Source organism: Lissotriton vulgaris, chromosome 5 (genome assembly GCF_964263255.1).
Source record: "Lissotriton vulgaris chromosome 5, aLisVul1.2, whole genome shotgun sequence".
NCBI classification, from domain to species: Eukaryota; Metazoa; Chordata; class Amphibia; order Caudata; family Salamandridae; genus Lissotriton; species Lissotriton vulgaris.
This window is the reverse complement of record NC_141693.1, coordinates 907,898,688-907,926,203: the sequence shown is the minus strand read 5'-3', so window position 1 is coordinate 907,926,203 and position 27,516 is coordinate 907,898,688. Positions and strand designations below refer to the sequence as shown.

Genomic DNA, 27,516 nt, shown 5'->3' with positions numbered 1-27,516 from the left:
GATTGATACCAAACTCATTGACCCCAGAGAGTAGGCAGACCTCTGGATCAGTACCAAACTGTCCAAGAAGGTACCTGGGAGGGATCCCAAGAAGAGTGGTTCTGGTCACCCCCCATTGGAATGAGTGGTAGGTTAAAGATGGTCCAAACAAGTTATAGAATAAGGTGGAGAGCAAGGGTCCCCCAACCCAGGAGGTTCTTGTGGCCCAAGGATCTCACATTTCCAGCCTGGTTGCATTGATTGTTTTGAGTTAGGACACAAGAGGGGGGACCCTGTCTGTCCAAAGAAACAACCTGCTGGTGGGATCTCTACAGGAGTGGCCAATAAGGCCTAGGGAGTAAGTAGTCACCAGGGTCAGGTCATAGACTATGCCATGATCTGCCTTAGCTGCGAGATGGACTCAAAGTGTTAACTGGAGATCCATGAGGTTGGGAATCGTCACTCTCTTTAGTTTGAAGTGAATTGGATCACCATCACTGCTCTGAGGGACAAACGGAGACCTGCCAGACCATGGAGGTGGAAAGGCTGGTTTGCCAAGGAGTACACTGAACCTGTGTGCAGGGTAACTCAGGCCAAGGGGCATGACTTTTTCCACCTCATGGCCTTGGTATCCCTGAAGTGGGGTTGGGAGGTTACCCAGAGGAGGGTCATAGTTAGTCCCCGGATGCCCATGGACTGCATTCTGAGGAATAAATTGCCCCTGGTGTTAGGAGAGCTTGGAGGAGCAGCCACCCAGGATGCCCTGACAATTTAATTTTCTGGGAGTTTCACTCCCAAGCAGAGGGCACAAAGCCCAGGTGGACAAGCTGACTGAAGGCAGATTCACCTGTGTCCGCTTTTCAGCCTCGGGATAGAGACCCTGGGCATAAATACCGGTCTCAGGATACCATAACATGACAGACGGGAGGCAGAGTGGAAATAGGGTGCCTAACACCTGAGACTGTTGCCCCACACTCAAGAAACCTCAGTGGTCACTGAGCCCTCAGGGGCCTATAGAGAACTCTTTGCCAGCCCCAATGCTGGAAAAGAGGCCTAACCAATGTTCCTGCTTGAGCTTCCACCAGCAGTAGATGGTCCAGGGCCTGGCTCTTGACACTGACATTGGTAAGTGTCCTCTGCTGACTGCTATCTTTATTGGCAGACATTTCCATGGGTTGGGGACAGAAGTCTGATCAAAGGAGTGGAATTGTCATATCACTTTGTTGGACAAGGTGGTACTGTCTTCCTCTCGGGTTGCATCTGTGAGCAAGTTAAAGATAGTGGCTGCTGAGATGGGGTCCATGGGTGAGGAGAAGGGTTCCCCATGGGTCAGTTCAGTGGCTCAGAAGAGTGTAGACAGAGGAATTCAACTTAGTTCAAAGAGGCGTAGAACTGACAAATGCCTATTCACAACAGGGCCCGTGTCCATATTCTTTCGCCTAAGCAGAGAAACCCATTAGGGTATTGATTAGTCTACCCTGGCTTTAGGCATTTGGGAGTGGGACGTTTTGGCTTGGTCTTTCTGCAAGGTCATCCCCAAAACATTTGCCTTCACCCCCCTGTTTTCCGAACGCATTTTGTTGTCTTTTAGGTCTGTGTGCACATTACCCTTGCTAACTAGTCCTAAAGTGCTTGGGCTACCAATTGGCACATTTACTTTACCTGTAAGTACCTAGTAAAGTGGTGCTATATGTACCCAGGTCCTGTAAATTACATTCTACTCGTGTGCCTGCAGCACTTATTGCGTCACCTACTTAAGTAGCCTTTTAAACATATCTCAGGCCTGCCATTGCAGCCTGTGTATTCCATTTACCCTGTCATTTCGATCTGGCGAGAAAAACCTAATTCCTGGCCTATACCTTCCTTTGTAACACATATGTCATCCCAAGGGTATGTGCTAAACAGACCATATGGTAGGGTGGAGTGTATTTAAACAGTTCTGCTTCTAACTTTTGTATGACCTGGTAGTGGACATCTCTTACATTATTGTTTTTACTTCTGCATGGCCTGCCTCTCTTAGAATATAAAATTGGATTTACGTATTACATTTAATAAGTGATAACTTTCAATTGGGAGCAGGCAGGATGTCAAGTTTGGTGTCAAACAAATTTAAATTGTAACCCCTCTTTAATGGTAGAGCCGGATTTTAGGTCACATATCTGAAAGTGGCACTTTTAGAATGTTGGAATTTTCTTGTCCCAACCATTTGGTGCCTGCAGCCTATTTGCTGGGTCACATGACTAGGTGTATATAGTTCCTAGACAGTGAGACAATGGAGCATAGATTTTGGGAAGATGGGCTGTCTCTGAGTTGATGGGGGCGGAGCTGTCACCTACCACACTTGCACATCAGAAAGGCCCAGCCTGAGCACATTTACAAAGGGTTTGACACTGATTTACTTTGACCCGAGACAAGCTCGGGCCAGGGCAGGAAGGAAGTAAATTTCAAATACCTCTGGTGGTGGAAACCTCTAGAACCTTCTCCTACTTTAAATTGGGCACCAGGTATAAATAAAGGCCCCTTAGACCCAACTCTAGCAAACCTATGGACCTGTTGAAGACCCAGAAGGACTGGTGTGCTGCCTCACAAGAAGGAAGGCTACTCTGCTGCCCTGCTGCTTGGCCGAAAGGACTGGAACTGCATCTGAACCCAGGATCTCCAGTGCCACAGGGACAGAGGGATCCAACCACCTTGAACCCAACACCTGGACTCTGCCTGCTACAAGCTCTGTCACCCAAGTAGTGCCACCCCAGTACCAGACCCCTGGCAGTGGGCCTGAAGAGGCTCTACCAGTTGTGTGGTCTTGTGAGCAGAAGCGGTGAAGCACAATGCATCTCTTTACAACCGCTTCAGAACAGCCTCAGTGCAATGCATTCCCATTGCAGCCTGCCGTCTCTTTGGAACCACCGCTGCGTGATGCATTGCATCGCAAGCCTATCATCGACTGCATCTTCAATGACGACATACAACTCCGCATTGCAGCTCTGCAGTTTCTTCAGAACCAGCCGGTATGCATCACATTCTCAATGCAGGAGTTTGCATCACAAGCCCTTCGTAGATGGTATCCTCGACAATGAAGTTTAACTTAGTGTTGCAGCTCCTCAGAACTGCCTTTGTGTGGAACATCCTTGATATGTGATCCTGCAATGCTCCGCATCCAGGATTGAGGGTACTCTTGTTCAGCGGTCCTAAGTAGGTCCGTTATCTAGCCCTTGTTCCATCATGATCAACCTGAACTTGTGACTTTGTTCCGGTCCGCGCGACAAGATATTCACAGTTTGCCCTTTGTGCTTCTAGGCACTATTTTAATTTAAAACTTTGAAACTGCATATCTCTGGTCCTACTAATTAGATTGTTGCCATTGTGGTGTCAAATATTTCATTACATGTTACTCTATTTTTCTAAATTGGTGTGGGATTTTTTGTGTGCTTTGTTTTCACATTGTTACTGTTTGAAGCACTGCATAAATACTTTACACTTTAACTCTATTTAAGCTTGACTGATTTTGTGGCAAGCTACCCGAGGGGATGAGCACAGGTTAATTTGGGGATAGGTTTGTATTTCACCCTGACAGGGATTGTGGTTCCTGCTAGATTAGGATTTCAACCCCCACAACAAGTAACCCAATTGCCAACAGTCCCATACAATGATTTTGGCCTTGCTTAATTTAGTCTTTTTGGAAGTGTGCCCATTCCAACTATGAATGGCTAATAGACCATCCATGCACTCATTTGGGCCAGGAATTAATTGGGTGTAAGTTTGGAAAAGGGTTTGGTGTTGTCCATATAGCTAATGAAACTGCCTCCAAGAGGAGTGGCTCCCTCTCATCAGAGGTTCTAGATAGACATTAACAAATAACAGCAGCAGCAAAAAATCCAGTGAAACTCAGTGGGTTTAAAGATAGACATGTGATCAGGATGGGACATAGAAAATATAGTAATGAGATTAGTGAAACAGTACCCAAATGGGGCCTTTTGTGGAAGTGTTCTGTACACTGCTCGTAAGTGGTATGTGGTACGTAATAAAGGCTTACATCAGAATATTAGCATGTTTATTTACTCACTGGTTCACAAATGAGCGCTTTGATATGACTGTGGTCATTTGTGTTAAAGTGTTGCTCCTCAATTCTAATTGATGTGATGTTTCAGAACGCGCTATTAGCTTTCTTGACTGGTATAGATTTGGGTAGGTGTGAAACCAGGTTTCTCTAAAAGCCAACACATCTAGGCAATGTTCTGCAATAAGGCTGTGTAAATGAAGTCTGTTCTTTGTCGCAGACTTGTTATTAAGGAGCATTCCTGTAAAATGGGGTCCTCCTACTTGTATCTATTGTAATTGTCTGGCGCCTTTAGCAAATGAATAGAAGTGCATCTTAATCGCTGTGTATAGAAGGGAGTGTGAGGCGTGTGTTAAATCGATAAAGGTCTCCTAAGGACGGTGTGCTGAATAGGTAGATCATTGAGATAGATATCAATAGTGCTCCAGGTGCAGTACACCGGTCCATAGGTGTGAGGGCCCCACTGCAAACAAAGAGCCTCATCTACAAGAAAATGACGCAGCACCACAACCCATTTAGCGGAGCCTAGCTGCACCATTTTTAAAGTAAAGGGATGCGTCATGTTAACAACAATACAAGGCATCCCTGTGCTTTCCTCTGCACTGGCGCACAATTATCTGCCATGTGCCAGTGGAGTCGCCCCTGCGTCATTTTGCAAGGATGTTTGCGCTGCAGGGATGATTGTTTTTGTGCAGGAAGGGGAATCTTCCTACTCAAAAACAATCAATAATGGCATTTTTCTCGTTCTATGCCTGCTGCAGAATGAATTCCCAGTTTTACAAAATGTTGTAAATCTGGGAATGCCTCAAGTTCCATGAATGTTTTGTGGGAACGCCCACAGCAACACCCATGGCATGCCCCTTTCACAAAGAGTAATGCCTGAAAGGAGCCCATATTTACAAGGCCATAAAAAGTAATGCACGGTGACTTTATGTTGCTGTGTAAATATGGGCAAGCCCATGAAATTGCTGGTGCATCAAAAACAGTGACGCACTGGCGGCGCAATGGGCTTGTAAATAGGCCCAATGTATAGATATTTCTTACCACCAAATCAGGGCACAGGGAAAATTTACCTTGAGGTAGGGGTATCTCTAGAGGTTTCCTCTAGGCCACTGAGGTGTGGGTTTTGACAGAGTTGGTTTTATTTATCACCTAGATCTTGTATTGCATCTTTAATACTAAAAATACTCTATTTTAGTGTGGAGATTCGCCTGGCCAGAGCCTCAGACTCAGCACCAACATTTCCACAGCTCCTTCGAGATTACCCACTGATGGTAAATAGATGGAGTCTGCAAAAATGCTCTTTGAATAAATAGCATATTAGATACAAATATTTATCGCAGACATAAGAAACATGTTGCATAATTTCTGTAAATGTTTATCTAAATGTAACATTTGAAAAAGAATTGAAGGAAGCATTTCAGATAACGTAAGTGATAACATTAGTAATATATAGCGAGTAGAACATAAGATCCATTTGATCATACTATAAATAAATATTCGTAATGCATTCTGGGTAGATACTTCAAATGGAAGAGTGGTACCGTGAAAGTCCTGTTGTGGTTTTCTATGGTTGTCCTCCTCTGGCAGGCATACTGTGACACCGGGGGAAATGGTGGAGCCTGCAGTGTGTCTGACTTGGAAAAGCAGTTGTCTTGTCTCTAAAGAGAGTAAAAAAGTTATGAAGCAACACGAGGATATGTTATAAGAATCTGCATGTGTCTGTCTGCTTTCCCCTTCCATTTGTGAATGCATTTAAATGGACTTCACCTTTTCATTTCTATTTTTAATTCACATTTGTCATTTAAAAAATCGAATTTTGTGAAAGAATGGTACAAATATCCACATTTCATAAACGTGCATTTCATATTTCTTCAGAAACATTCTTCACATATTTTTAGCTCTTGAAACAAATGTTTGCAGTGCTTAAATTGTAAAACAATGAGTTCCAGCGCCCAAGGGTCTGCTCAGAAACTTGCAGGGTGCTACTGAGTTTTGGGGTGCCGAATACTAAGGCTGTAAGGTCCGGATCCTTTCACCTAATGTTGCCTTAATCCACTACTAGACAAACCGTGCCTGTTGAAATGTGGTTTATTAATAGGTGTACGTAGGTACCTACCACGAGAAATAAGGCCAAAATCACAATATAAGGCCCGGTCATGGTGTCAATAAATTATTCCCTTGCTCAGCCCTTTGTAGCTGGCTGCGAGCAGGCAGGCTTAACTTAGGAGACAGGTGTGTAAAGCATTTAAAAATACCAATACATTAAATAAGTATGACACAACACACAATAAAAATCCATTGCCAAGTTATACAAATAGGAAATATTTTTATGATTAAAATGACACCAAAACAACAAATATCCAATGTAGGGAACTGGAGATATGAATTCTTTAAAATAAATACTTTGTAGTGCCTAAAATGCAAAATAGCTAACTTGCGACATCTGGTCACACTCGACTAGGACAAAGCCAAAGTTTCAGATTGACAGCGATGTGGGTCGGATACAGTGAGCGGTAGGGCTCGGTCAAGTTTTACCTTCAAGTTTTTACCTTCTGACTCAGTCACTTTTTTTAGCTTTCTCCCTCGACGTTGAGCAGGCCTCCTTGACAGGCTGGGATTGGGTTAGATGTTGGCAACTTGCTTTAGCTGGATGCCTCTGTCAATTCCTGGAAGTCTTGTTGATGATGAAGAGCTCCAGAGCTTCAGTGGGGCAAGCCTAATTTCAGGCTGGTTCGATGTCGCTGGCTTGACTCTCGAAGACAAGTTGGCCAAATTATGCAACCTTTTGGTCAAAATGCTCCAAATGATTTCATTCATCTGGAAAGGCCTCCAGAAGGTCCTTGTGGAGTTTCAAGGTGTCCACAACACCAATACAAGGTTCTAGTATCTCAGAGTTTCTCCTTGGGATTTTGGAACTACAATTTCAACAATGCACCTGGCCAAATCCTTAAGGTCAAGCTGAAGGTGGTCGACTGATTTCCTCTCACTGGAGATGATGCAGGTGGAGCTCTTTTAACTGGTTGCTTTCATGGATTCCACTACTTCACCTTTCAGTGAAAGGCAAAGTCCTTCTTTTGCTGTAGTTTCATAGTGTGCAGTTGGTGCAGTCATTCAAAGCACAGTCCTTTTGGTGCAGATCACGGTTCAAGCAAGGCAGTCCTTCTTCTTGTTTTGTCCGGAAGGGATCTGTTTTGCTGGGCAGGTCTCTCATATCTATCCTTCTGAGCTGACAAGCAGTGGAGCACCCCTCATCAATAGGGTGCAGGATGCCACCCTCTATTATAACACTTCTCTTGAAGTGTGGCAAATTCTTGTCCCAGAAAGCACTGTTCTTTAACAACCAAAATGGAGTAAAGCTCTCCTACAGCTTAAGGTCTGGCTAACCCAGCCTACAGCTATTGCTAGCTTTCCTTAAACTCTCCTTCTAGCCCCTCTGCTAATTTAATTACAGGGGCTCCCACCTGGTTTAGAGGTGAAGGAAGTCAGGGTGGGCCTGGGTCCTGTCCAAAGTGTTATTCCTTCTTTGATGACCAGCTGGGTCAAACCTCCTCCCACAAGTTTCCTGTTTCATTTCAGACCACTTCACACCTCATCAGAGCAGCGTGGCTCAGCCTGTCAAAGGCTGGCCAAACAGAAGAGGCTACTCTAGAGTTGCATTTAGACACATCAGAAAATCAAGTTCTATAACTTTCCTACTGTCGTAGTCATAATAAATCTAACTGTGACAAGTTCTTGGATTTTTTCTAATATTTAGACCCTTTGAAAGTATCATTTTACTTCTGTCAATAGTTAGACTTTATTAGCGTTTACAGAAGCCTTCCCATGTTAGCCTATGGAGCTAAGGTACTACAATGGGGAAAAACTAAATTGGTAGTTTTCCAATAACCAGGGTATATAAACATCTTTTACAATGTCCCTGCTGAAAGTTAGAAGGCACCCTACCCCTGGGGCACCTAGTGGAGACATTAAGGGTTACTTATATGTAAAAATAAGGTTGTTTAAGACTTTGGAAGTACCTTTAATTCCAGAGTCTAATTTGTATATAATTGTAACCCCCTGCAAGGGAGGGCTGACTTTAAAAATGACAGCAGGCCACATAGGAGTGCACACTTAAGTTCTTTAAATCTGCTGGGCTTCTAAACCTACATGCCCTACCATATACTAGGGGTTTACGGGTAAGTTGTCATACCAAATTTAATTGCACCTAATTACCATAGACCTTTTAAACAGAGCACAGGCCCTGGATCTGGTTAGCAGAGCTTAGGACACAGTCAGAGTCAGTAACCACCAGTATCAGTCACAAAATGAGGGTGATCAGGGCAAAAAGGATGACTTTTTCACAGTGCCCTTTTATCTTACTCTTGTCGTTTCATACTGTTTCCCTTTATGATGGGTTTCCCGTCTTTCATTTCCTTCCTCTTCTCCTTTGTGTGTTTCCCTCTCTCTTGCTACTGATCAATGTCTGATGAGCGAAAATAATTGATTGGCACCAAAAATGAGTGCTGGTTTGACATACCGTCAGCAACCACCTCAAATTAAGCATTGCACCTTTGCATGACAAATGGGCACCACAGTCACACCACACACAAACATAAAAGTGTGTAAACCTTCAATGTTTAATATAATTTTTATTCTGATGGTCTGTACTCGTGTATGTATGTACAAATTTCACAGAGCAAGGTTAACCAATACAACAGAGAAAATAACGTTCAAGGGTTGTTAGAATCCATCTGCATGCAATATTTAATCCTTTATCAGCCATTTCCCATTCACTGCTATGTCTGTTGTAACTCCTCAGTCAAAGACCTACATGAACAGCTCTGAACAAAGTCTTTTGAAGCATAGGTGGTGAAAGCGCTTACATTTCAAAAACACTTCACATTACACTTTTATTGATTTTGGGTCAGATGTATGAAGCTGAAATGGGTTTGCAATTTCGGCGTTTGCGAACGCCTTTGAGCAAAATGGTATGTATGTAGCAAATTTCAGTGCAAATTTTGCGATTCCTTATTTTGCGATTGCATTTAAGGAATCTCAAAATTTAAGATTCCTTAAATGCAATGTATGAAGCAAAAAAAATCTGCTAATTGTCCTTAAAGAATCGCAAATTACCACCAACTTCAAGTTGGTGGTAATTTGTGAATTTCTTCAAAAATGCCCATTTTTGCATTAGCCTAACTATAAAACAAGAAAGGTTTTGGATCCTACGTCTACCCAGCCCGGATCTCAACTACAAAGTAAACAGAGCAAAGTGGCTGGATAGGGAAACTTTGTATCATAAATTTAGGTCACGCAGTCAATTTGTACTACGTAGCCAAGGTCTTCTGTACCAAAACAAATTTATTTAATTTTTATCTGGTTTTTCAGTTTTTTCAAAAACGCATGGGCAAACCAAAAACTGTCACGACAGTGAGTACATGAATACAATATTTACATATATACACACGTACCAATATACATTATTAACAGAGTGAAAGAAACACAATTGAATAAAGACAATTTATAAATGACACACCAAAAAAGCAATAACGTGATTCAATATTCAGACATTAGTTGCATTTATGTGCAGTTAGAAAATTCATACAGAACACAAGGGTACAACCAGTCCATGGAGATGTAAAACCAAGGGACAGGCGGGGACGGATGGATTAGTACACCTGCCTGCCTGACAACACTGTGGTTTACTGTTTATATTGGGTTGCACCGTTAGGGTCCCAGGTGGTATGTTATTTCTTTTCCTAGGTGCACCCTTTTGAATAACCACAGGGTGGAAGTGTCGACGCGTTTCGAACCGGATTAGTGACGGTTCTCTTCAGGACGGGGACTGGGATCAGTAAGTCTGTAACAATATACAGAATGGGTGTCAGAGTTAAAGACCATAGAATTCTTAGAAAAAACTTTTTCAGTGACTCCACACCATGGAATAGACTTTTACCTGCACGTGGCAAAGAGTGTGCCGTGGTGTCGGTAAATCGCCAAGGAAGGAGAGATTTCTGTGAAAACATACAAAGGTGAAGCTTAGCACTCTAGTCCGTGGTGGAACGTTCGAGATCTATCCTAGTAGTAACACCTAATACCATCAAAGGTAAGGGCTCATACCTGTGGTTAGCCGGTTCAGGTTCTTTTACAATATGTTGTCCGCCACACGGTACCAACACGAGGGAGAGGGGCCGCTTACATGTTGGTTATTTTTTCTTTGCGCAAGCTGCAAATGACACACAAACATTGGTGCTCAAAATTAGAAAACTGCTTCTGTGTGGAACAGAGCATGAAAAAATGCGGAGCCTGGTAGCGGTTCCTACCTGAGTTACTAGATTGCAACACGTGTAGCGTCGGCTGTCAAAGAATCAGTTCGGAGCTGGTATCCGAATAAGTCGGGACCTACGTTGAAACAAGGCGAGTGTGTTAAAACCAAGCATTCCCATGAGGCGGGAGGTTAAGGCGATGTGGCGCTAAGCGCGGTTAGCAGGGGACCTGCAATGCACTTACTTTTTCTTTTTCGGCAGGATTCAATCACTCGGAGACTCTAGACGCACGGTCTGTCAGTGTGTCTCAGCGTTTTCCCAGAGTATTTGAAAACTCCCTACTCTGTTGGCTTGTGGGTGTGACAGAGAGGCCGAGTGAAGGATCATGGTCCATGTAGTTCGGGCCATTTTTACAATGAATATTGACAGGCTTTTAGAGTAAAAATCAATGTTAAATTATTATCGACTTGTGCACAGTCGATGAGGCAGCCTCGAGCAGCTGGGGTTTCAACGCGTGATAATACCGGGGCGTTGGTATTTACAATCATATTTTCAGCGCATTGGGCGCTATGTCAACCAGGCTGGTCGATTTGGGGATACTCAGAACTTCCCAAAATGGAACACCCCTAAGAGGCCTTTTTTAGGCCAAGGCCAACAGCCAAAGAGGACACGATTCAAGCCCCAATGGGAAATGACCACACGCAAGAAGCATTACAACTCATAAAACCGTCGGCAATCATTAACATCTCTGAGAAGACTCTATCTAAAGCCGAACAAGAGGTCCTAGAAATGGGTCTTTCCTTTGTTCCTGGTGTTGCCATGGATTTTACCAAGATAAAACTGGAAGTGATGGAATTTTTTCGGAAGATCCGACTGCGGTGGTTTTTTAAGGATGCAAATGAACAAGTCACCACGGAAGCCTCTGGCTTGAGGAACAAATCTTCCTTCTGTCCAGCCAATCACAACGTTTCTAAAAACATTTTAGCGTTTGAACGCTCAGTCATGTCATCACTCAACGCATTAGAAAAACAACGCCCTTTTGTTCCCAGAAACATTACCAAAAAACATAGAGAAGCCATCATTGAACTCAAGACTCAAAAGGAAGCGGTTATCAGACAGGCGGACAAAGGGGGAGCGGTTGTCCTGTGGTCCAAAGAACTTTACAGGACAGAGGGACGCAACCACGTATACAACCAGGAGTGGTACCGCAAGATCAATCACGACCCAACTGCCCAAATTCAGGACCAGATAAGAGGACTTGTAAATGAAGCCAAGGAAATGGGAATTCTGGGGCCAAAGGAATCGCAATATCTGATCAAACAACACCCACGGACACCACACTTGTACTTCCTCCCCAAGGTACATAAAGATCCCAAAGTACCGCCTGGGCGCCCAATAGTGTCTGGGTGCGACTCTGTTCTTGAGCCCATTTCCAAATTTGTGGACGTATTCCTGAAACCGCTGGTCGTTCAAGTGCCATCCTACCTGAGGGACACAATGGACTTTATCAACAAGGTCGAAGGCGTACCATTTGATCCCTCCTGTCAACTATTGGCTACCATGGATGTGTCTTCGTTATACACCCAAATACCCCAGCAAGATGGGCTGGATGTCATGGAACTCTATCTGGAGGGTCGACCGCGCCCCCATAGGGTGCCCACAGAACTTATAATCTCTCTGGCTACAGTAGCCCTCAAAAAAAACTTTTTCACTTTTGAGAACGAAATGTTCTTACAAATTAAAGGCTCGGCGATGGGCTGTCCTTTCGCCCCCGAAATGGCCATCCTGTTTATGGGCCAGTTTGAAGAGAAATTTGTCTTGAACAACAACCCCCATAGAGAGTCCATTGGACAATGGCTCCGATTTATAGATGATGTCTGGTGTGTGTGGAATGGCACATCTACACAACTAGAAGAATTCCATCTGTGGCTGAATAATAGGAGCCCGGACATCAAATTCAGCTTGAACTACCATGAAAAAACCCTCCCGTTTCTGGATGTTGAAGTCTCAGTGAAAGAAAATGCATTGTCATGCTCTTTGTACCAGAAGAAGACGGACAAAAACAATGCACTTCATTACAGGAGCTACCATCCGCGCAGCCTAAGGGATAATCTCCCTTATGGCCAATACCTTCGCGTGCGCCGTAACTGTACTACCATTGAACAATTTGAACTACATGGTCAAGCCTTGACCTCCAAGTTACAGGAACGTGGCTATCCCCAGAAGCTCCTGAAACACTCTATGAAGAGAGCGAGATGGACACCCAGAGAACACCTCCTTGAAAAAAGATCTAAACCCGCGACGGACCGGATGGTATGTGTCTCCACCTTTGGCCCCCACACCAACCAGTTGCAAAAAATCATCAGGCACAGTTGGCACCTGGTCAAGGAAATTCTTCCGGACATTGGCGCCCCCCTTTTTGCTCTGAAAAAAAACAGGAGCATTGGGCAAATGATTACATCGACCAGACCGCAACCTAAAAGGGATAACCAGAATACCATCTTTGGAGCGAATCCCGTCACCGGGCATCGCAAGTGTGGGACCTGTTCCGTCTGCGAACTTACCATGGAGGGGTCATTATTCACAGATGGGAAGAAGTTCTGGCGCCACAAAGAACACACAAACTGCAAAACCAAGTACGCTGTGTACGCCATCCAATGCCCATGCAACATGCTGTACATTGGCAAAACCACCCAGGAGGTCCGGCAGCGCATCATTCAGCACCGCTCTAGAATTAACAATAAAATCATGACAGCTCCTCTTGTTTCACACTACTTACAAAAAAAACATTCCAGTCAAGACATCAAATGGACAGTCCTGGCAGTCATCAGGGGGGGCAGTGGAGACCCTGATCTGCGTTTGTCTCAGAAAGAAGCATACCTCATCCTAAAATTTGACACGTCTAACACTGGCCTGAACGAAATGTCTGAAATTTCCAGTCTGTGATTCCTATTTAACCTCTCGGCTGAGCTTGGTTGTGCTGCTGTTTTTTTAACGTTGTTTTTCTAACACTGTTTTTTAACACTGTTCTTCATTTTCTACATGGTGTACATATTATGTATGCTGTTTCATTGCCTTAGCACCGTGTCACCATTTTGGGAAGTTCTGAGTATCCCCAAATCGACCAGCCTGGTTGACATAGCGCCCAATGCGCTGAAAATATGATTGTAAATACCAACGCCCCGGTATTATCACGCGTTGAAACCCCAGCTGCTCGAGGCTGCCTCATCGGCTGTGCACAAGTCGATAATAATTTAACATTGATTTTTACTCTAAAAGCCTGTCAATATTCATTGTAAAAATGGCCCGAACTACATGGACCATGATCCTTCACTCGGCCTCTCTGTCACACCCACAAGCCAACAGAGTAGGGAGTTTTCAAATACTCTGGGAAAACGCTGAGACACACTGACAGACCGTGCGTCTAGAGTCTCCGAGTGATTGAATCCTGCCGAAAAAGAAAAAGTAAGTGCATTGCAGGTCCCCTGCTAACCGAGCTTAGCGCCACATCGCCTTAACCTCCCGCCTCATGGGAATGCTTGGTTTTAACACACTCGCCTTGTTTCAACGTAGGTCCCGACTTATTCGGATACCAGCTCCGAACTGATTCTTTGACAGCCGACGCTACACGTGTTGCAATCTAGTAACTCAGGTAGGAACCGCTACCAGGCTCCGCATTTTTTCATGCTCTGTTCCACACGGAAGCAGTTTTCTAATTTTGCGCAACAATGTTTGTGTGTCATTTGCAGCTTGCGCAAAGAAAAAATAACCAACATGTAAGCGGCCCCTCTCCCTCGTGTTGGTACCGTGTGGCGGACAACATATTGTAAAAGAACCTGAACCGGCTAACCACAGGTATGAGCCCTTACCTTTGATGGTATTAGGTGTTACTACTAGGATAGATCTCGAACGTTCCACCACGGACTAGAGTGCTAAGCTTCACCTTTGTATGTTTTCACAGAAATCTCTCCTTCCTTGGCGATTTACCGACACCACGGCACACTCTTTGCCACGTGCAGGTAAAAGTCTATTCCATGGTGTGGAGTCACTGAAAAAGTTTTTTCTAAGAATTCTATGGTCTTTAACTCTGACACCCATTCTGTATATTGTTACAGACTTACTGATCCCATTCCCAGTCCTGAAGAGAACCGTCACTAATCCGGTTCGAAACGCGTCGACACTTCCACCCTGTGGTTATTCAAAAGGGTGCACCTAGGAAAAGAAATAACATACCACCTGGGACCCTAACGGTGCAACCCAATATAAACAGTAAACCACAGTGTTGTCAGGCAGGCAGGTGTACTAATCCATCCGTCCCCGCCTGTCCCTTGGTTTTACATCTCCATGGACTGGTTGTACCCTTGTGTTCTGTATGAATTTTCTAACTGCACATAAATGCAACTAATGTCTGAATATTGAATCACGTTATTGCTTTTTTGGTGTGTCATTTATAAATTGTCTTTATTCAATTGTGTTTCTTTCACTCTGTTAATAATGTATATTGGTACGTGTGTATATATGTAAATATTGTATTCATGTACTCACTGTCGTGACAGTTTTTGGTTTGCTCATGCGTTTTTGAAAAAACTGAAAAACCAGATAAAAATTAAATAAATTTGTTTTGGTACAGAAGACCTTGGCTACGTAGTACAAATTGACTGCGTGACCTAAATTTATGATACAAAGTTTCCCTATCCAGCCACTTTGCTCTGTTTACTTTGTAGTTGAGATCCGGGCTGGGTAGACGTAGGATTCAAAACCTTTCTTGTTTTATAGTTTGGTTGAGCGGGCGCCAGCTCGCAAGGTTTTTCCATTTTCGACATAAAAGTGTAGTCGATTTTTTCATTAAGTGCAGCAGGGGAGGCTTCTGCTTCCGTTAAAAAACTTAGCATGGCCGAACAGGACACGTTATCGTTCAGTGAGGATCATATAAAAAAGCTTATGTCAGACTCCACACTTTTTTCATCTGTTAAACTCAGCAGCACGGCCAAACAGCTCAATTATGCCGAAAAGTTAACTAGACTTCGGAAAAAACATGTCCGTACGGAATTACATGGCCATTTCCTACTTGCGAACTTGAGAGCTGGTACTATCCCATGGGGCCTCCAGATTAAAAACGTCCCTGTCATCTTCACCGATGACCCGGTCTATCGTAAAGGGTTCAGCTTTATCAGCACTAAATGCAGTAGGGACTTAATGGTACACACAGTCGAGACTGCCCAGCGAATCCTCAAAAAGGAAGAAGAGGAAATTGAGGAACAACTCAAAGCCATTAGAGACAACCATACGGAAACAGAGGCTAAAGCTCTTCTTGAAAAAATTGAAAAGGAACTGGTCACGTTTCGAGACAACACCATCAATTTTAAAACAACAAAGTTTGAAAAAGATCAGAAGAACTTTAATATTGATAATGTGTATCCCTACCTAAAAGACGAATTCTACACTAGATCGGACTCAATCAGGTACTTGAACTCCAACCAGGGGAGATCTAAGAGAAGATTCACTACCTTTTCGGAAACATCTTCCTCTGAATCGATGGAGGACTCTGATGCAGGAGAGGGCCCTTCAAATAGAAACCAGCAAAACAGGAACACCCCTAAGAGGCCTTTTTCAGGCCAAGGCCAACAGCCAAAGAGGACACGATTCAAGCCCCAATGGGAAATGACCACACGCAAGAAGCATTACAACTCATAAAACCGTCGGCAATCATTAACATCTCTGAGAAGACTCTATCTAAAGCCGAACAAGAGGTCCTAGAAATGGGTCTTTCCTTTGTTCCTGGTGTTGCCATGGATTTTACCAAGATAAAACTGGAAGTGATGGAATTTTTTCGGAAGATCCGACTGCGGTGGTTTTTTAAGGATGCAAATGAACAAGTCACCACGGAAGCCTCTGGCTTGAGGAACAAATCTTCCTTCTGTCCAGCCAATCACAACGTTTCTAAAAACATTTTAGCGTTTGAACGCTCAGTCATGTCATCACTCAACGCATTAGAAAAACAACGCCCTTTTGTTCCCAGAAACATTACCAAAAAACATAGAGAAGCCATCATTGAACTCAAGACTCAAAAGGAAGCGGTTATCAGACAGGCGGACAAAGGGGGAGCGGTTGTCCTGTGGTCCAAAGAACTTTACAGGACAGAGGGACGCAACCACGTATACAACCAGGAGTGGTACCGCAAGATCAATCACGACCCAACTGCCCAAATTCAGGACCAGATGAGGGGACTTGTAAATGAAGCCAAGGAAATGGGAATTCTGGGGCCAAAGGAATCGCAATATCTGATCAAACAACACCCACGGACACCACACTTGTACTTCCTCCCCAAGGTACATAAAGATCCCAAAGTACCGCCTGGGCGCCCAATAGTGTCTGGGTGCGACTCTGTTCTTGAGCCCATTTCCAAATTTGTGGACGTATTCCTGAAACCGCTGGTCGTTCAAGTGCCATCCTACCTGAGGGACACAATGGACTTTATCAACAAGGTCGAAGGCGTACCATTTGATCCCTCCTGTCAACTATTGGCTACCATGGATGTGTCTTCGTTATACACCCAAATACCCCAGCAAGATGGGCTGGATGTCATGGAACTCTATCTGGAGGGTCGACCGCGCCCCCATAGGGTGCCCACAGAACTTATAATCTCTCTGGCTACAGTAGCCCTCAAAAAAAACTTTTTCACTTTTGAGGACGAAATGTTCTTACAAATTAAAGGCTCGGCGATGGGCTGTCCTTTCGCCCCCGAAATGGCCATCCTGTTTATGGGCCAGTTTGAAGAGAAATTTGTCTTGAACAACAACCCCCATAGAGAGTCCATTGGACAATGGCTCCGATTTATAGATGATGTCTGGTGTGTGTGGAATGGCACATCTACACAACTAGAAGAATTCCATCTGTGGCTGAATAATAGGAGCCCGGACATCAAATTCAGCTTGAACTACCATGAAAAAACCCTCCCGTTTCTGGATGTTGAAGTCTCAGTGAAAGAAAATGCATTGTCATGCTCTTTGTACCAGAAGAAGACGGACAAAAACAATGCACTTCATTACAGGAGCTACCATCCGCGCAGCCTAAGGGATAATCTCCCTTATGGCCAATACCTTCGCGTGCGCCGTAACTGTACTACCATTGAACAATTTGAACTACATGGTCAAGCCTTGACCTCCAAGTTACAGGAACGTGGCTATCCCCAGAAGCTCCTGAAACACTCTATGAAGAGAGCGAGATGGACACCCAGAGAACACCTCCTTGAAAAAAGATCTAAACCCGCGACGGACCGGATGGTATGTGTCTCCACCTTTGGCCCCCACACCAACCAGTTGCAAAAAATCATCAGGCACAGTTGGCACCTGGTCAAGGAAATTCTTCCGGACATTGGCGCCCCCCTTTTTGCTCTGAAAAAAAACAGGAGCATTGGGCAAATGATTACATCGACCAGACCGCAACCTAAAAGGGATAACCAGAATACCATCTTTGGAGCGAATCCCGTCACCGGGCATCGCAAGTGTGGGACCTGTTCCGTCTGCGAACTTACCATGGAGGGGTCATTATTCACAGATGGGAAGAAGTTCTGGCGCCACAAAGAACACACAAACTGCAAAACCAAGTACGCTGTGTACGCCATCCAATGCCCATGCAACATGCTGTACATTGGCAAAACCACCCAGGAGGTCCGGCAGCGCATCATTCAGCACCGCTCTAGAATTAACAATAAAATCATGACAGCTCCTCTTGTTTCACACTACTTACAAAAAAAACATTCCAGTCAAGACATCAAATGGACAGTCCTGGCAGTCATCAGGGGGGGCAGTGGACACCCTGATCTGCGTTTGTCTCAGAAAGAAGCATACCTCATCCTAAAATTTGACACGTCTAACACTGGCCTGAACGAAATGTCTGAAATTTCCAGTCTGTGATTCCTATTTAACCTCTCGGCTGAGCTTGGTTGTGCTGCTGTTTTTTTAACGTTGTTTTTCTAACACTGTTTTTTAACACTGTTCTTCATTTTCTACATGGTGTACATATTATGTATGCTGTTTCATTGCCTTAGCACCGTGTCACCATTTTGGGAAGTTCTGAGTATCCCCAAATCGACCAGCCTGGTTGACATAGCGCCCAATGCGCTGAAAATATGATTGTAAATACCAACGCCCCGGTATTATCACGCGTTGAAACCCCAGCTGCTCGAGGCTGCCTCATCGGCTGTGCACAAGTCGATAATAATTTAACATTGATTTTTACTCTAAAAGCCTGTCAATATTCATTGTAAAAATGGCCCGAACTACATGGACCATGATCCTTCACTCGGCCTCTCTGTCACACCCACAAGCCAACAGAGTAGGGAGTTTTCAAATACTCTGGGAAAACGCTGAGACACACTGACAGACCGTGCGTCTAGAGTATCCGAGTGATTGAATCCTGCCGAAAAAGAAAAAGTAAGTGCATTGCAGGTCCCCTGCTAACCGCGCTTAGCGCCACATCGCCTTAACCTCCCGCCTCATGGGAATGCTTGGTTTTAACACACTCGCCTTGTTTCAACGTAGGTCCCGACTTATTCGGATACCAGCTCCGAACTGATTCTTTGACAGCCGACGCTACACGTGTTGCAATCTAGTAACTCAGGTAGGAACCGCTACCAGGCTCCGCATTTTTTCATGCTCTGTTCCACACAGAAGCAGTTTTCTAATTTTGCGCACCAATGTTTGTGTGTCATTTGCAGCTTGCGCAAAGAAAAAATAACCAACATGTAAGCGGCCCCTCTCCCTCGTGTTGGTACCGTGTGGCGGACAACATATTGTAAAAGAACCTGAACCGGCTAACCACAGGTATGAGCCCTTACCTTTGATGGTATTAGGTGTTACTACTAGGATAGATCTCGAACGTTCCACCACGGACTAGAGTGCTAAGCTTCACCTTTGTATGTTTTCACAGAAATCTCTCCTTCCTTGGCGATTTACCGACACCACGGCACACTCTTTGCCACGTGCAGGTAAAAGTCTATTCCATGGTGTGGAGTCACTGAAAAAGTTTTTTCTAAGAATTCTATGGTCTTTAACTCTGACACCCATTCTGTATATTGTTACAGACTTACTGATCCCAGTCCCCGTCCTGAAGAGAACCGTCACTAATCCGGTTCGAAACGCGTCGACACTTCCACCCTGTGGTTATTCAAAAGGGTGCACCTAGGAAAAGAAATAACATACCACCTGGGACCCTAACGGTGCAACCCAATATAAACAGTAAACCACAGTGTTGTCAGGCAGGCAGGTGTACTAATCCATCCGTCCCCGCCTGTCCCTTGGTTTTACATCTCCATGGACTGGTTGTACCCTTGTGTTCTGTATGAATTTTCTAACTGCACATAAATGCAACTAATGTCTGAATATTGAATCACGTTATTGCTTTTTTGGTGTGTCATTTATAAATTGTCTTTATTCAATTGTGTTTCTTTCACTCTGTTAATAATGTATATTGGTACGTGTGTATATATGTAAATATTGTATTCATGTACTCACTGTCGTGACAGTTTTTGGTTTGCCCATGCGTTTTTGAAAAAACTGAAAAACCAGATAAAAATTAAATAAATTTGTTTTGGTACAGAAGACCTTGGCTACGTAGTACAAATTGACTGCGTGACCTAAATTTATGATACAAAGTTTCCCTATCCAGCCACTTTGCTCTGTTTACTTCATTTTTGCATTAGGGCATGTAAGTGCACCACATGTGCACCCATGCTTATTTCAGGGGTGCAACAGGGTGTCCTTTGGACACCCCTGCACCCTTGAAATTATTCTCAATTTGCGATTAGCAAATTGCGAATCGCAAATTGAGAATAATTTCCCATTCATTCCTATGGGCCTCCTGGCCCATAGAAATTAATGGGAAATTATTCCTTAATTGCGATTAGCAATTTGCTAATCACAATTAAGGAATTTTAGGAAATCGCTTAAAAAATAGCGAATTTCTACATACATACCATTTTGCAGTTCTCAAATAGAGATTCCTTATAAATCGCTATTTGAGAATCGCAAAAGTGTATCTTGATACATCTGGCCCTTAGTCACAAAAACCTGAAAATGCATATTGCATATAATGAACAAACTGATACAGCAATGGAGACAAGTGAAGTAATAGCACCATAAAAGCGTGTGTGAAAGGGTTAGAAAAGGAGAAAATACATTGCTAAATAGTTATAATGCTTATTAATAGATTTTGAAAAGAAGACTGCTCTTGATATGTTGTTTTACTATTCACATACTGATGAAAACTAATGAACAAAATGATGAGGCATAACAATTCTATTGCCTGGCATTGCAAATGCATTATGAATAGATTGCAGTGCAATTGTGCAATACAATTAGTTAGGAAGTAGAAACTTACAGATGTGATAGTAGAGACCACAGTGATTATAAAAATTAGGAAGTGATTTTAGTAAAATGGTTTTTAATAATAATTTACATGTATGGATGTTAAAAATTGCTAGCACTAATCAATTTTGAGTAGTAATACATTGATGAAACATTTATTATTATTTTCTTATTATGAAATGATGATTCGATACACTGTATTCGATTCAAATTATGTTTAATTCATTTGGAGCTGATGTTTTTCATTTTAAGCTTTAAACGTGTTCTTTATTGAGCTGCAAATTTTCCCTTAGCAGGCACAATTATTAATTGGCTTTTCTGCAAATGTTGAAATATTTGTTCTGTGCATATTTCATCTTACATGCTAAGGACATTCTTTCGAAGTTCACTGTAAGATGCCTCGATGGGAAAATTAACTCTAACCCGATGCCATAGTCTGTTATATTGTATATGTCTTACCATTGACACAGCTGTGAGGCCTGGAAAACCAAGTAATTAACATGAAGTGCTTGGGAAAGAATGCACGAGTAACTAAAATATATTTGGTGAGTGCATACGCAAACTAATCATACAATGGGCAAACTAGTGGAGTGACACCATGTGGAGAAGTGTGGCTCACTGGTTAGAGCAGGCAGACCCTGAAGCAGAGGTCAGACCCGGGACCAAGGTTCAATTCCTGACGCGGCAGGGTCTTGAGCTCAAAATGTCCATGGACTCCATAATTCTCGCTTTGGTGCCTGACCTAATCTTGGGTTCACACTCTGCAACTCTGGGCATTAAGCTTGCTTAATCTCCACAACGGCCCCCCTGCGGCGGGATGCCTGGCTTTCACCTTGGGGATGCCCTGTAGGGGCTATCTCACAGGGAAAAGCCAAGGCAAGCGTGGAAATACCCCTTCGGGGGTTGATTCTAGCGCTATATAAGAAACATAATAATAATAATAATGTCATTAAGGTGTCATAAGGACTATAAAAGAAGAAACCCCAAAGAAGGGATGACGCATTACCTTTTTTCAACTTTGAAAATGTAATACTATTTTTCTTTTTATACATACACATACATTTTTCCTATCTTTGAGTGCCTTTTTGCTGATGCTGCTGCCGTTATGCAGTAGACTTGGAATCTCTCTCAGAGGACTTTAACTTGATTCTTTTTACCCCTTTGCCTTAAATCTTTTGCTGCTTTAAAAAGAATCAGCTTATTCTTCTGCCTTTAATGGTGGTAGGAATCTGTTACCTCGTATCCGATGTTTGTTTTAAACCATCCTCTTTGGATTTGAACCTTTGACTAATTGGTAGTATTGGACTACATGCTTTAATATTCTTGACTGAGATTCTTAAGAAATTGCTTATCTGGATCGATTTAGGAACATTAATACAATAGCTAAACTACCTAAATTTCCCTTAGCCTATTATTGTGTCCTGATGTTCTTTTTTTTTAACTGAGCTACATTACTCTTTTGATCTAAATGCGGAGAAGTGAGAATCAGCTAATCTTTTCAGAGTGTCAATTTCTGCTTCTCATATTCTGGATTGCAATAGCAGACCTTCTAGTGTGTATCATTTTAGTGAAACTAACGGCCACATACATCAAAGTCCGTTTTTGCGATTCCTTATTTGCGATTTTTAGGGAATCGCAAATAAGGAATCGCAAAACGGGATGCATGATTGAAATTACATAAAATTTGCGATTCGGTAAAAATCGCAATTTTTACCGAATCGCAAATATTATGCGAATTCCAATTTGCGATTTCGCAATTCCCATTGATTCCTATGGGCCAAAAGGCCCATAGGAATCAATGGTAATTGCGAATTCGCAAATTGGAATTCGCAAAATGTTAATGCATTTCATGGGTGCATGGGGGGTCCAAAGGACCCCCCCTGCACCCCTGAAATGTATTTTAAAATGGATGTTTCACACACACACATGTCCTAAGGACATGTGTGTCTGTAACATGACAGTGTTTCAAATGCTAATTTGAGCATTTTAAACCTTTTTCGCAAATTACCACGAGGTTCACCCTCGTGGTAATTTGCCCCCCCTAATTGCGAATTCGCAATTTTAAAAACAATCATGCATTGCTTTTAAGGAATCGCAAATTTGCGATTCCTTAGAAGCAATCGCATTTTTGGAAATCGCTAAAAATAGCGATTTTTCCAAAAATGATTGATGCATACTAAAAAGGTCTTTAGGAATCGCAAACGGCCGATTTTACCGAATCGCACCGTTTGCGATTCCTAAATACCTTGATGCATGTGGCCGTAAATTTCTTTAGAAGATTGGGACTTCGCATTGTTATACTTTATTTTTCAGTATGCTCCTGAGAGTAGTGTATTTGAACCTCATTACAAACATATGAGTTAGTCGCCAATTAATGGTCCTCATTAATGGCCCAGTATAGCTAGAGAGACAAATGATTTGGTAGTGAATTGAAAGTTAAGCCTAAAATTATTTATACTGGTTCAGCTGGATGAGTGGTTTAAGCATATTTGGGCTACAGCATTTTGAAAGTCTGGTTGAAATGTAGTCCTTTGCTCACCTTTTAATTGGGCAGGAGAACAACAAGTTTGATCGAAGGGGCATCTGCTGCTCTTTGGTAGATGCTCTTTGGTCCATGCATCAACTAGACTCAAAATGATCCCCTAATGTTGAGCCATTTAATTTAGTTTGGTGACATTTATGCCAATCGCTTTGTGACAAGATGGAGCTTTATTACAGGAGCCTGGCCTCCCCCTGGCTAAATAAGGTAATGAATAATGTGCAGATGGTCTACTTTACTGAAATATACAGATGTGCAAGTATGCCACATGCGCCAATGGCATGTATGAAGCTTAAAATTAAAAAGCTGAGGTAAAGGTTGAAAAATAAATTCAAGTTCAAGAATGGTGAGGTGCAAATCCAAAACTGGCTCACGATGCTATTCATTATCAACTTTGCACAGAAAAGCCTGTTCTGTCACTGGCTGCTAAAGGAGTTAATGGATCTTGGAGGAAATGTTGTGATGCAGAGTTTTGTGTGAAAATCTTGATTATTTGTAAAGATGTTGGTTCGTTCCTGGAATTAGCATGTTTCACCATCCTTTGCTATCTCTCCTAAAGGTAAACAGGAGATTATGTTGGGCCATAGCTATCCCACGGCCGGTGGACCAGATTGCTGGTAGTCATCTATGATTCTTTTGCAGGTAGATTCTGGGTGCTGATTTCAGAGGCCGTACCTTATCCTGTAATTAAGATCAATACGATACTGACAATGCAGAACTGTGCACTTTTGGTATCTTCAGAAAAGAAGGGCAATGTGAATCTGCACTATAATTTCCAATGGCGTTCAGTTATATGCCCATTAGTTACAATGGGCAATTAAGTTTTCAGTCACTATTTGTTGGAGTGGGTGGACTGCTGTAAAATTGTCCTTAGGGTTCACAAATTGTTTGGTGTTAGTATGTTCACAGTGCTCAATGAGTAGGATCTTAACTTGATGGCTGTTTTAGTCATTCATAGTGAACAGTGAAAATGTGTTGTAAAGGTATGCGTTGTAAAAGTATGCGGTGTAACGTCAAACATCCGTGTTCATCAGCCTGCACCCTGTACATTGCTAATTTTAATCAAGATTGATCAAATTATATTGAGTGACCTTGTCGAGATTTATAAATCTCAGGAGCTTGGATTTATATTTGTAACTTTCGGTTAAAATTATATATTTTATAGCCACAAACTGCTGAACAGACAATGTAATGTTTCAGTATCTGCTAATATTGATAAGTCTGCAGATATTACATATACAATTATATCTTTTCATGGGTTTGAAGCTCAATGTCAGGCACATTTATTAGTTGTTCAGTCTGGGAGGCCTTCCATTCGTGGGGGCTTCAGGTACCTGGGCTGGCACTTCCATGATGATGCCCACTTTGCGGAACTAAGCCGGAGAAATGTGATCATATTGCTGTCAACCGGCCTCCCCTGCAGGAAGTGTGGCCTGGTCGTATCTTGTCGTGACTCGATTGTGTGAGTTAAGTAAAACATTGATAATGTAATTCTTGTAATACAAATTGGTGAACTTGTCTTTAAAGACTGGATGGATTTTGTCTTTAATTGATGACATATTTCATCAAGTAAAAAATTGTTCCGCAGACTTTGAACACTGCGTTCGATAAAACTAAAGAAGAGACGAGCCTGGAACACTGAACTGCCAAAGTCCTCTACTTATTTTGACACTTGAAAGCTCAGCGTGCGCTCTTGTGTAGTGCGATGCCAAATTGTGCTTGGAAACATCTTTGACTCTGCGCTCCTTATGCTGGTTTTAGAGTGTTTGATGTCACTGTACAATTCACCGGCACACAAGAGAAACGCTGCCATGGTTTCAAATCTTCTGAAGTGCATGAAATTAGCAGTTTTGCAGAAGGCACTGGCTCAAAACAGATGCAGTTTAGAAAGATGTATCTAAAATACGGGCTCACTTTCATTTCTATTTTTGATCATGATTGCAGCGATTTTAGTTAAGGGCACACTACAGCCAAGAGCGCACTCTTGACTGCTGTATAATGTTTCAGCAGATTATATGTGGCTGCTATTCTTAACTCAGTGGCCTAGCCAGCGTGTCATGGGCCCTGTGGCAAGGAAGGAAATGGCGTCAGTGGTCGCTGTTTGAACTGCGAAATACAGCAATACTCAGAGCTTGTTTGACCCCTCGGTCCTCTGGGGCCCAGTGCCACTGCACCTGCTGCACCAGTGGAAGCTACACCTCAGTCTTAAGTAGGATGCGACATTTATGGTATCATAAAATAGTTTCAATGGCTAAAACTCTATCAATAGTATGTGTTGAATATGTCCCTCATTGATTATAGACAGCTCTTTACAATGATTCATTTAGGTAGTTAAGGAGCTGGAAGGTTTTCCCATGCCTACTATGTTATTCCATCGCTTCACCTGATACGTTTGGTATTTCATCATTCATTCATAGGCTGAAACAAGACAGGTGAAATACAGCCTGATTCATCATACTCCCGTTTTGCGAGCCCCTAATAGCGATTCATAGCGGATCGCTATTAAGGACTCGCAAAACGGGATTCATGTAGGAATATGCAAAAAAAATGCGATTCCTACTAATTCCTTATTTGCGATTAGCAAATTGCTAATCGCAAATAAGGAATAACTCCCATTCATTCCTATGGGCCAAAAGGCCCATAGGAATGAATGGGGAGTATTCCTTATTTGCGATTAGCAATTAGCTAATCGCAAATAAGATAGCGATTGAAAGGGTGCCAGGGGTGTCCAAAGGACAGCCTGTAGCACCCCTTAAATGCTAATATGAACAGGGGTTGCGCACACACATGTCCAAAGGACATGTGTGTGTACAACATGCAACTCAAAAAAATGCTTTTAAAAGCATTTTTCTGAGTTATCGCTATTTACCACGAGGTTTGACCTCGCGGTAAATAGCGGCCCGAAATTGCGATTTCGCAATTTTTAAATGGATGATGAATTGCATTTAAGGAATCTCAAATAGAGATTCCTTAAATGTAATCCATCGCAAATTTGCGAAAACGCAATTACCGATTTTTGCATTTGGGATGATGAATCCCAAATGCAAAAATCTCACTCGCAAAGGGCCAGATTCTCAGAATCTGGCCCTTTGCGAGTCGAATTCAGCTTCATGAATTAGGTTGTATGTCTTGTGTGACACTGTTAGATCTTGATGCTGTCAGCTCATCTTTTGAATGTTGATATTGGCTGAGTCAATGGCTTGATGGACAGGGGTCACAGGGCTGACACTGAGCAGGTGTATAAGGTACATGGGTTATTATAGAGGTATTCACAGAAGAGAAGAGAAAGATACCAACAATATGTTGATTCCTCTATTTAGGTATTCAATATGTGTGGGACTCATACTTATAGTATAAGTGGTAACTACTGTAACGATACATACAGCAATTGTGCTATTCCTGCAGTTTTCCACTTTTAAACATTTCGGAATTTATTGTGGCAAAAAAGCCTGCAAATTCCCAGGGCATCCAGATTTTTCACCATTACCGGAGACTAACTTAAAATTGGGTGCTATGTATTGCATACAATGAATTCCAACCCAGTGGAGTTGGATTTCATCAGGGCACAGATGTACGACCCTACCAATATGAGAGTCGTAAATTGCGTCATTTTGTGAATCGCAATTTATGACTCGCAAATAGAAATGTACAACAGTGTCTCAGATACTGTTTGCAGTTCCTAATGGGGTCGCAAATTTCCTGCCTCGTTCATATTAATGAGTCAGGTGTAATTTATGACCCCATTAGGAATGGCTAGCACTCCCAGGGATGGTGGCCTGCTGGGGTCAGCAGACCAACATGTCTGTGACTGCTTTTTAAATTTAGCAGTTTTAAAAAAAAAATGCAGTCCGTTTTCCCTACTGTTTTATTTTTTGAGAGTAGGCAGTGGTCCGTGGGACCACTGCCTGCTCTAATATTTTGAATGCCAGTCACAAAGGTTAAGGGGTCCTGAACATTATCATAAATCATGTTTTTATCTCAAAGAGGAGTGCATCCTACATCACCCACTTGGCTAAAAGTTGAACTTCATTGTTATAAGTAGACTCTTGTGTTGACATTTCAACTGTGTGTTGAGTGCATGTGTACATTGTGAATGTGTGGTCCATACATGACAGCAAGACTTTATGTGCAATGTGAGTATGGTTACTAGCACCAGTTGGACCATTATGGATGTCACAAAATGGAGCGTGGATGTAGCATCTCCAAACAGTGGAAGAGAATTGCATGCATTCATATGGCTGTAGGCTACAGACTCAGACAATGAAATGAGGAAGGATGGATACCGGACTACCATTCAAAATTCTATGAGAAACTTTTAATAAGGAG

The 27,516-nt window shown here is 42.8% G+C and overlaps 1 protein-coding gene across 2 annotated transcripts in view; it reads right to left on the bottom strand.

Moving 5' to 3' along the window:
* Positions 1 to 27,516, bottom strand: part of DNTT (DNA nucleotidylexotransferase) — a 1,394,583-nt gene that overhangs the window by 1,210,973 nt on the left and 156,094 nt on the right. For both annotated transcript variants that reach the window (XM_086922528.1, XM_086922529.1), the window contains exon 3: positions 5,581 to 5,697. In XM_086922528.1, the coding sequence (XP_086778654.1) occupies positions 5,581 to 5,697 (117 nt within the window). The remainder of the gene's footprint in view (positions 1 to 5,580; positions 5,698 to 27,516) is intronic.